The 11548-nt window shown below is 41.1% G+C and overlaps 1 protein-coding gene across 1 annotated transcript; it reads right to left on the reverse strand.

The window, feature by feature from the left end:
* Positions 1–3920: 3920 nt before the first annotated feature.
* Positions 3921–11270, reverse strand: c11h16orf87 (chromosome 11 C16orf87 homolog). Its single transcript, XM_062549652.1, has 4 exons — positions 10951–11270; positions 9897–9993; positions 7066–7245; positions 3921–5398 (listed from the first exon to the last, which is right to left on the reverse strand). The coding sequence occupies exons 1-4, from the start codon at positions 11167–11169 to the stop codon at positions 5280–5282; spliced, it is 615 nt and encodes a 204-aa protein (XP_062405636.1). The 5' UTR covers positions 11170–11270; the 3' UTR covers positions 3921–5279.
* Between the last annotated feature and the right edge of the window lie 278 nt (positions 11271–11548).

Raw genomic sequence — 11548 nt, forward strand, 5'->3', positions numbered from 1 at the left:
GTGGACAGGAGAACTGGCCAGAAATCTCTTTTCATTGTTTAATAAATTGAAAGCAATACCACAGACGGCCTCTTCATGTAGGCTATCCAGAGATGGGCGAAGATGTTGGCACATGAAGATGAGATCAGCTAGGGCAGCATCATGGAAATACTGATGATCTTAATTGGTTGTCATGAAGCAAATTGGTGGCCACAAGATATTGTGGAACTTCTGGACAACAATTGGCCAGACCCTCTTTGTCCAACTGTGTCCACTTTGTCCGACCCACTTGAGTAAGAAGAGTCAAGAGCCCTTTGCCCTTATCTGGCCATCAAATGTCCTCTTGAAAGAAGTTGAGTTGATAGCAGTTCTTGTTGTTTTTATAAACATTTTTACGCAGAGGCAGAAGTGCATCATATTTAGGCCTACATGCAAACCCCTCAAGACTTCAAAGCTTCCCTGGAAAAGAAACCAGAAGCCCGTTAATATGTGACCAACACAACCTAGCAACGCTCCCTTTCAGAATTTGTCGCGTTACTTGTGTGCCATCTGGTGGACGATTCAGATACTGCACTCAATTGGTTGAACAATAGTACTATTCAGTATAGCACCCAAAATTAGGGCACACCACTGGGAAAGCATTCCTCTGAGATTAAATATATTCAGTGAAATAAATGGATTCCTTTTCAGAAGAAGATAAAAATAGTATGTAACTAGAGATACACTCTCAGCCCAACATAGTCAGCTGAATTACTGCCACCGCTTCCTGCTACCTCTGTTCATTCTGTAACTGCAGAAAACATTGTGGGTCAGCAATTCATTACTGGAGTGCTTAACATTTCATTAATTTGCTCTCAGGACAAGATGACCTTCCAAATTTCCTCTCAGCCAAGACTCACACAGCACTGATTAGCATTTCTATGATGCATATAAAATGTGACATTTGTGATTTTATATTTCATTCTCATGATATTGTGATACATATCATGTTCCATACACACGCAGCCATAATTCACCAACAGCATTTTCTCAAACACAATAGTCTGTGCATGTGTAGAGATTTGACTGTTTATGGTTGGGTTAGACCCTAAAAGAACAATGGATACTCTTCCTGGTTAATGACATCATTTCTGAGTCATGTGACCTAGGAACACATTTATTGCAACGAGTGGCATTTCCTCCCCAGATAACAGTGAGCACAATAGACCCATATTATATCACTCTGCTTGCAGAATGGCTCCGATGTGACTACACTAACCCTGGAGCAATTGCTTGAAAAGGGATTGTGCAATAAAATTGCATAATGTAACCAATTCCCTGTACATTTACATTGAAATCTGAACTGTTATGAAAATACTTCATATTTGTTTTATAAGTCATCACATTCATTTGCTTTTTCAGCTGCTTGATCATATACGGTGGTGCATTAGTGCGCATTAAAGAAGTCCTATGAATTAATTCAAACTGCAGGCTACCATGTTACAAACAAAATTAACAAAGCCTCCCAAGCTTTTTATGTAATGTTTCATATATCATTTTAAGCCATTCTGGTTAAATACCCCTGTGGTCACAACAGCACTAAAACACAGTTATTATTAGATTATGCGTCTCTGCGAGATGTCGTCTTTACCATAGTCTAAATGCATCCTTATTTTTGTGAGAGTTCAGTGGAAACATTGTCAGAGAGGGTGGCTTGTTCAGCAACATTGTTTCCTGTCAGCACACAAATCAGTCCAAGAACCTCTGAGTTCAGACTCATCTTCCAGATCATTGAACAGAGACAACCAAGGACTAATATTTACATACATTGAAGGTAAATACCCCCCAAAAAAAGATCCAACCAACGCCAAGGTTATTATTTCTGCTGTTGTTTATCAAACAGGAGCAATCATAATGATAAACTGTAGCGCTTCTCTGTGCTATAAATGGTTTGGGTGAGTGTGTGCTATATAAACCACAGGCAGAGGCAAGGATATCATTTGTGTGGCTGAAATTCATTTGAGGTAACATGTCCCCTCTTCCTGCACACACTCAAGGCTGTTGTGACACGACTGGGTGAATCAGCCTCTACCACTCATCTTGTTTTCCTTCTGTGATACATCATGACTGCCATTACCTCAAGAAGAGCCAGAAAGATGAGATGGAAAAAAATACAGCATTAGTAAAAACATGTGGTGTGTGTGTGTGTGTGAGAGAGAGAGAGAGAGAGAGAGAGAGAGAGAGAGAGAGAGAGAGAGAGAGAGAGAGAGAGAGAGAGAGAGAGAGAGAGAGAGAGAGAGAGAGAGAGAGAGAGAGAGAGAGAGAGAGAGAGAGAGAACATAAGTATGTTTGATTCTGAGTTGTCATCTGTGGATGAGCTTGGTTGGGGGAGGAACTTCCCTGAGAGACACTGTTGTGTTGTTGTTAGGGAGGGTAACCTGACAGCCCAAGTCAAGTGAGTCTGTCTGCCAGGTTTGGTTTCTTATCACGGTGGTCCTGTGTGAATGCGATGACTGTACAGAGCAGAGCAGAGGGAAATCCCCATTGAAGTCTACAACCCTTCAACATGGTGCTAAGCTTTCTCTCTCTCTCTCATGCTCTCTCTGACTACGGAGAGGGCTGATTACACCGTCTGTGCAGGCAAACCACATAATCCTCTAGTGGCATAATTAAACGGCAACTATGAATGCTAAACCTACATTTTAATTAAGCATGCTACATTTTAGCTGTATCCATATTTTCAAGTGCTGCATTGTTTTCACACATACAGCACCAGGCGGAGAAGAGACTTGTGCTGACCAGGAAAGATTTCTGGTTCACGGCAGCTTGTACCCCCGAGCACAGTGATCATTTGCAAACACCCCCCCCCCCCCCCCCCCCATCTCTCCCCACTGCTCTCCTTTCCTGTCTTTATTGTGCTCTTCTCAGGAGGATGGTCATGCTGGATAATGCAACAGGCAACTCCCATCCTGGGTGATGATACTATCAGCAGGTACGCTGTAGGCTTTGCAGTCGGTGGCCACACTTTGCATATTGCAGGCACACCCAACAGCAAGCCATCTCAAGTTTCAGTCAATTTAAATCCATGCTGAGATAGTAACTGCTGAGCACACACATGTGGGCCAGTGCACCACAGTGCTCTCAGTCAGGGAGGTGCCACTTTGTCCGAGGCGCTGTGGCGGCATAGCAGGAGTGGTGAGGGTTGGATCTTCCATGGAAACCTGTTGACATTCCACAGGGATTCCAAGTCAGGAGGAATCTTTCCAACTAGCACCAAGAGGGCAGAAAGAGAAAAACAAATCAAAAAAGGAAAATCCCCAATATCAGGGGCATATCTGTAAGAACCATTTTAACCATGCAGGAGTTATTTCCTAATGCCATTTCTGTTCACAAAAAAAATGTGAAATGCTAAATCAATAAAACAGTCAGCCACTACATATTGGTAGATCTAAATGCATTTTGGCCCAATTTGTATTTCACAATAACTGCTTGAAGGCAGCAGTGCCTTCCCCGTGCATAAACAGAAAGCAATGTAGGTCAGTCATATATCAATGAACTGCTGAATCGCTTGGCTTGTATTTGACTTGCCTGCATGATTACAATCTTCAGCAGCAATACCGTCTGAAAGCAACATGAGCTTTTTAAAGATAGATGTTGGATGTTAATTTAGCATCTGATCCATATGCCCTCTTGTTTCAGACATGATGGAAGTAGCATAATAAACAACAAACATCAAGGGATATTCAAACAGAAACTATAGCTCTTTTGTTCCGATACCATCCCTCTGCTCATGACTTAGTTTCAGTTAATTAAAATAATCATGTTAAATGGGTCCTTTCGGCAATGGGTTACAGTCATTTTGCTCAGAACATGGTATGTATGCTGAATTAAGATCTCTGTACCGAAAATGGCATTCTTTTAACAGTTAAAATCACTACAGTAAAGAATACACACAAGCCAGATTAATAGTAAATCATTATTTTTTATTTTAGAATGATTTTTTAATATAAGCAGGAGGAGTGGTGTGGTCTGTGGGCTTTGCAACAGCTATTACTGGCAAATCATCCCCCACACAATAGCAAGCCCAGTATGGTGCTACAGGTCTGCTCTTCCCAACCAAAGCTCTAACAGAGCATATTCTAGGTTGTGCTATTTGGCAGAGACATTCCAGAACACCATATTACTTTTTTTTCGCTTGGAAACCGAGCAAGTCACGTCTGTTGACTGTTCTTTTAAGGTCCTTGTTCAAACAACAAACAACACAATGATCAAATTCCCACTATGTGTTGAAATAACTTTTTGCTGTCATTTTTTTTTCCATCTGTTCTCTCTAAATTCCAGAGCATTTTGTTCTGGTGATAAACTGGGAGCAGATCACAGCCTGGAGTCAGAATGCATCACAGGAGCAGTTCATTAAAATAATACTTAAAAGGATTTTCTGTGATGAAACATAAGCCTAGTGGAGTGCAGTCATCTGAAGATGTTTTTCCATTAATGGACAACTGAGACAGTGCAAAAACAAAAGACCAAGTATGGCAGGAATTTACCCCTTGTAAATACAGGAGTTAAAATCGAAGTGGATTTTTCCTTTGACACTTAATACGCTCATATACAGAGCAAATATTACATTAGATATGCTTTGCCACTTATGAAACAGAAACGAAAGAGGATAATAAAATAAGCATTTAAATTAGAGTGGAACAGGCATAATAAATAAAGATATACAATGGTATTCCCCCAAGCATAAAAACTAGGTTTGCTGGTCACCAACCGCGCTGCATGGCATCTACAATGAACAGTTCAGTAGATCAGCAAGCCTAGGACTACACTGAAGTCACAATTACAGTACCAGATCAGCCCTGTGGCCGTTTAGAGCAGAACCTGGCATAGTTATCACCTCCTTTTAAAAAACATTCAGCTCTACTGAACAGCTTGCATTCCTCTATGGGATGGCAATGGACCCTCAGCGTATTGTGTCATGTAAAATCTGATGAAAAGATAAATCCATAGAGACTTTGCGGAGCACCAGAATCGTTTGCCTCCATAGGCGTCGTTTCTCCCGCGTCCTCGTAAAGTCAGCCAGTGGCTCCAGCGCCTCTCCCCAGGCAGAGCAGGTGCCTGCGCCACCAGGTTTCCCAGGCAACACCCAACTAGTGTCAACCAGTCCAAGTGGCTCCCACTATCAAAAGCAGGTCTGAGTCTTTAAAGTCCTCCTCGTCCCCCCCCTCCCCCACCCCTCTTCTGTCAGACACAGAGGCCGTGCCTGGGCCTCGGCAGCAGGACTCCTGAGTTTCACCTGTCAGTCATCGCCAGGGTAACAGCTACAGGATCAGTCTCTGGCCAAGGATCTTACGGTTGATTTCAGCCAAGGCCACCGAGAACACAAAGGCCTTCTCGTCTGACAGATTGGCATAGATATCGACCTCCTTCTCCTGTTTTTCTGTTGTCATAACACACAAGAGTAATGGGACACATTTGTGAGAATGACTAAGACAATATACAATCTTAATATATAAATAAATATTCTAAGACAAGTCCACAGGCCTACCGCATGCACATTTAATTATTATTTTGTGATTTACAATGTGTTATTGAATTACATTGCTTATCAACTCCTGATTAGGGCTGTGAAAAATGATACACTTCCAAATAAACAGTGCCATGCATTTTTCCCAGCCTATAAGAGTAGCTATAGCGCTAGCTGGAAAAGTGACACTATGATTTATTTAGCAGAGAGTCGAGGGAGCAGCCCGTCTGTAAATCATTAATCTGAACACAATGACTTCCAATTCACCACCATATTCGACTAATCGAGCTCTTCTCCTGCTTTTGGAGCAGCGATGCTCTTCCCATGCACCATCATAAATGTTATTCAGTGCAATTAATCTAATAAAATACAGTGCAGTGATTACTATTAGATCAGACCGTTGCTAAATAATTCAAAGAGCAGACAAACACCAACAGCCATGTCTGCCTTGTTCACTCTGACAACCTGGAGCTTGCCTCTCAGAGGCGGAAACTGGACACCATCCTTGACATAATGTCTCTGTAAAATAACCAAATCCTGTCATCGCCTTCAATTCAGCCACCATGTCTTATGAAAAGGCCAGAATCGGTGCATCCTCTCCCTCACCTCTCCCTCCTACACAGGACTGAAAGGGTGTTTGCAATATGCGGGTTGCTGTGTGAGCTGACTAAAGAATGAGATGAGAGAAGCAGCTTAAACCCTCTAGATAGCTCCAGCAGAGGAGAAGGAGTCCTCTGAAAACAGATGCCTGCCAAATAGTGTTTTCAAAGATAACTGAATGGGGAACTAGAGGAGAAATGCAGGAACCATAACAGTCTTCAACTGCACCTGTTATATACAGGAGGAGAAATGCAGGAACCATAACATAGTCTTCAACTGCACCTGTTATATACAGGAGGAGAAATGCAGGAACCATAACATAGTCTTCAACTGCACCTGTTATATACAGGAGGAGAAATGCAGGAACCATAACATAGTCTTCAACTGCACCTGTTATATACAGGTTTAGCACCCTGTACATAACATAGTCTTCAACTGCACCTGTTATATACAGGTTTAGCACCCTGTACATAACATAGTCTTCAACTGCACCTGTTATATACAGGTTTAGCACCCTGTACATGCATCTACACTCCCACAGAACGACTAGAAATGTTATATAGTTATATATGTAGTTATAGTTATGTTATGTAGTTATATAGTTATTATAGAAATAGAATTTATTATTTTTCGACAATGGTATAATATTCAGCAGCACAAGAAAATGATTGTGTGCCTGCCATCTAGAAAAGCTAATCATTCCAATTGTTCATGCTAAAGCCCTCACTGGTTGATCTGAAACGTCCATCTGACGGCTGCCAGTACGCTGTGCTGAACTCTCTGTGGAGGGCATGCCCAGAATGCAGTCGCACCACTTCCTGTCTGCGCCAGTCAGCTTAATTATTGAACAAAATGGCCCAGAATAATGCCCACCACAGCACAGCACAGCGCTCCCACCTCACTTCCCACCTGCTGTACTGTGCTGTGGGCTCTTGATACAATAGTGCTGATGAAAGCAGGAGTCCAGCAGACAGAGTTACCTTTCTCCTCCTCCTGCTTCTTCAGGCCTGTGGTCTTAGGTCGACCCCGTCCTCTGCGAATCTGCTCTGATTGGCTGTTGGAGCGAGATCGTCTTCTGTTTTCCATATCATTAGTGGAGGTAGAGTTGATCTTTTCTCGGCGGATTCGTTCCGTCCGTCTTCTCTTTGCATCCAGTTTGTCTAATGGTCAAAAAATAAGAGTTATAGATCGCTGTCAAACATCTTTTTAAATTGCATGTGACTGTATAACAAAAGCCAATAAATGTTTATGCTCCACTTCAATGTTGATTTTCCCCTGTTAGTTCTGCTCAGTGGTACCTCCAGTGGACAAAAATGAAAACTGACACTTCAGCAACATTTCAAAAAGATAAAAGCAGAATGGCTTTCATTACAAATGTTACATCATACATGCTGCTAATGTTGTTGATAAAATACCAGCAACAGAACAAGAGAACCTTGTTAAATAAATACAAGAAAGATTCAAATACACAAGGTTTTTTTCTTCCACTAAACAATTTCCTCATAAATTAGCTCAGAAACCACTGCAACCGTGCATCTCATAAATTGCAGTTCTTTGAGCAGTATCCCCCACTGACAGCAGTATATATGGGTCAACAGTGTGGCGATCTCCTCAGACTCAGAGATCTAATCAGAAAGCCACTCATTAGCCTAACAGGAAGTAGGCCTGCTGCTTACTCATGGGGGATTATTTTTAGGGCGCCTCATCCTTAAAAATGAACTGAAAATGGTGACACACTGTGACACCTAAGAGGTGTGGGTGGAGAAAGAAACAGAAAGAGTATAGAGTGGTTTCACAATGACCAATCACACGCATGACAATGCCTGCCAAGATCTCACCATTGAGAGTTATACATTAACACATGCAGATGAACAGTCAATGAACCATGTCCATTTTTCTGTATATTTTGAACCTATGAACTCTTGAACGAGTGTGCCATGTTGTGATTTAACATTCACAAGACACAAGATATCTTTGCTCATCTCATTTTAATAGATTTGGAGCTTTTTCCTTTTTGCCTTTTAAGCATTTCCATCCCATGAAAGACTGCACAGCAGCTGAGGAATTCTAGTCTTACCAACAGCCTGTCTCAACAGGAACACAAATGTCCTGAGAGAGATTAAGGATATGACTAATTTTATTTGCAGAGGGTTGTGACACATTCACCATACTGCACTGGTTTATCATCTTTAGGTATTCAGTTAGAAAGAAAACGTGTTATATTTGTAACTTATAGGAATACATTGGTCTTGAGATCCTTCACTGTTTTCATATTTTACACCAGTTTTTTTTTGTTTTCAAAATTAAACAGACATTTTCCCTATTTGCTTAATGGGAAGCATTTTCCAAAAAGAAGGATCTGAAAAAAACTATACATCTTTATCACATTGGCTAAGACATAAATATGGTTCTTGTAGTTATTTTTATGCTGGATGGCAGCCTATGCTAACATGGAAAGATGAATTCCTGAGTAGTGGAGCTGATATTTGGCTGAGGAAAAGTAAATGGTGAACTCTTGTGAAAAGGGAGAGAAAGAATGCTTGCTAACACCCGTCATTAAAGACGAGAGCTGTAATCTAAAGCTCGCCTCGGCCTACTCACAAGGAGACATTCTTCTCTTCCATGGACAACCATGTTTATACAGTTTACTGATCTAATAAAACTAGGTATTAGAGTTCACATATAGCCAACATAGCTATAGCCATTCATTTAGCACCAAACAGAAGTAGGCCTACAGGCCATTTTTGTGTTCTGTGTCTCTTTAATCTCTAATCTGTAAAAAATATTTGGTGTATTTACATACCACTACATATCCTGATAGAATAGAGGGTATGCGTACAGAACCAGCCTGTGCTCATGTTGTCAGGGAGGGAGCTGGTAATCTGTTCACATGCTGAACCACTCAGCATGGCCCCATTGCCTCACGTCTGATCGGTACACACTGCCCGCCCGGGTTCCACCGTATCATTATGAAATCAAGCTAGTTGCTCATCACCTGGGCTTTCTCATCAAGAACAAATTACTTTCTGTCCATGAGGAGTCTACAGGTTCGCTTCATACATTCTCACCTCCTGCCTCCCTAACACACACAAGGCAGAGGCATACTAAAATCAAAAGCAACATATGACGTGGAAATACCAGTTCATTATGATCATTTCTTTCATGATTAACCGTCAAGTCAGACTTACTCCATGCTCAACTAAATATGCAGAAGTGCGTCTTTTATTGAGACGGATGTTGTACTCTCCACTCTGAAACAACACAGAGTGGAGACTGAAGGAACAAGCTTTTCAGCCAGGAATTAGTAAGCCCATCCCCCATGACTCTCTACACACAGGCAAACAGCGCTTTCAGGCACTCACTACTGGCTGCTGCTGTCTGTTGCACCACTCAATTCAACATTCTGAACTGCTCCTGTTGACTAAACTAGCCTACACATATATATCTGACAGTAAGGCCTGGAGGCTTACAGATTGCAAAATTCTTATGTTAAAGGAATATGTGAAAAGTCAATGGACTTCTAGATTAAATTGTTTTAGCCCATAAACTTGACTAACCTATAGGTCCCTTTGCAATTTAAGACTGAAGACAAATGTTCATAAGGCTCCCACTAAATTCATACCACAATCATAAGAAATAGGTTAAATTAGGCCTATAATGTATAATAATATGTACATATGTTAGCTTTCTGGCAGTTATGCCCTGAGCAGACCCTAGAAACAGACTTCCAAAATAAATATTCGCATGTAATATTGAAACTCAAAATCTACTTATTTTGCATTAAATTATTCATCAAGTAAATTGGCATTACCTAATGCTGGTGGTGATCTTTCATTTAGTTTGGCATTTAAGAGCTTTCGGCTAATAAACACATAACCGCAGGGACAGGACTTGCAAGCTACAGGGATCTGTGAGGAAAAAGAAAAATCCAAGGTTAATATTTGAGAAGTAGGGTATCAGCATTTCACAAAGGTTTGCATGCACAGCATATCTGACGAATATCTACCACCTAGCGGTGTTATCTTTGGTAATGCATATGTTTGGGCGAGCAGCGAGTAAAATATCCAAAGCATTACGCATTTGTTCTGTATTAGGAACTGATCATCGCTATGTTATGTCCTTCATAATATATGACAAAAAGTCGCTGGAGCTAGCCAGCAAGAAACTACATTTTTGGACACGTGCCGATAATACCAACGACCAAGCCATTCATAACAGCTAAACGTGACTGCTGATTCCTCTACGACCGAATAATGTTTCGATCGATAAGGGTAGGACAACAGGAAACTATAAACTGAAATTCTTCTGTAATTTCACTGTCGCCATTTCATTCACCGATGGTTAATCTGGCATACGTTAAGGGTGCTATCGCCCCAGTCATAAGAAATCCTAATCGAACAGGATAAAACGCCATAGGCTAACCAAACATTCAAGATGAAACATTGTTCCAATCACCTATTCAAAAGTTGCCTTTAAATTGCAATGTAGCAATATTACGGGATTATAGGCTACAGTGCATCAGAAATAAGGAAACGTCTGGGTACACAGATCTTTACCACAATATTCCGACTGACAGTCTGTAAAATATGTCGGTTACAGAATGACTCAAGTAGAAGCTACACTCGTGTCTAGCGATATCCATTCAACCAAACTTGTAGACTAAACTATTGAATCACTAACTGAAATAAGACATTTACAAAGTGAAATATTTTGCATTAGATGTAATACATCTTGAAACCCCTCCCATTCAGAACTTTGACATAGTTGCTTGAGTGATCCTTGCTGCCTAGAGTTGAGCAGCCAAACAGCTCCTAAAATGTATCAAAGACATACCAACATTTTTACAAATATTAAACGTTACTCACCTGTTGGTCGCAATCAGGACATGATTTGGTGGCCATTTTCACTTTCTTGGTTTTATTCGCTGACATTTTTTGATAATTCAGTCGTAGCAGTGCTGTAGGCTCGACTATCTCTCTCCCGCAGCCTGCTCTAAAACTTCTCCTTGCCGCTGCACTTTCTGTATTATATGAAGTGCAGCTGATTGTGTCCCGGGAGCTCAGGCACATAAGCCAAACCAACATCAATCACACTAAAGCATTGGCCATGCGCACTAGGGCAGTACGAGATCTCAATATGGTTTTTCCACATTATAACAATGAGCATGCGCGACAACACTCCAGCTTTGAAGGCAAAAACAGCTCTTATGAATTTCGTCCTGTGATATTTCTTCTATCTACATGCCCTGAACAGAGCATGCGTTCATGATGTCCTTGTCACATGGTCACAGAACAATAGGTGCTGTTTGGGGTAATTTGTTGCAAGTCTACGATTGCTCAGTAAAATGAAGTTGTTGAAGAGCAGACTGTTTTCTAATAGGCTATGTATCTTAAGATTTTATTAAATGTTCAATTAGCCTACTATTAAAATGTGGATGAGAATGATTGTATTGCTTCTGATTTA

This window comes from Sardina pilchardus, chromosome 11, assembly GCF_963854185.1.
Source record: "Sardina pilchardus chromosome 11, fSarPil1.1, whole genome shotgun sequence".
Taxonomy (NCBI): domain Eukaryota; kingdom Metazoa; phylum Chordata; class Actinopteri; order Clupeiformes; family Clupeidae; genus Sardina; species Sardina pilchardus.

What these genes read in the sequence shown, in the direction of transcription:
- c11h16orf87 (XM_062549652.1), bottom strand. Translation starts at nt 11,169, where the DNA reads ATGTTGGTTTGGCTTATGTGCCTGAGCTCCCGGGACACAATCAGCTGC. An exon ending in GTCCTGATTGCGACCAACAG is followed by an intron (nt 9,994 to 10,950) that starts GTGAGTAACGTT and finishes TTTTCCTCACAG; the next exon opens with ATCCCTGTAGCTTGCAAGTC. An exon ending in GAAGCAGGAGGAGGAGAAAG is followed by an intron (nt 5,399 to 7,065) that starts GTAACTCTGTCT and finishes TTATGACAACAG; the next exon opens with AAAAACAGGAGAAGGAGGTC.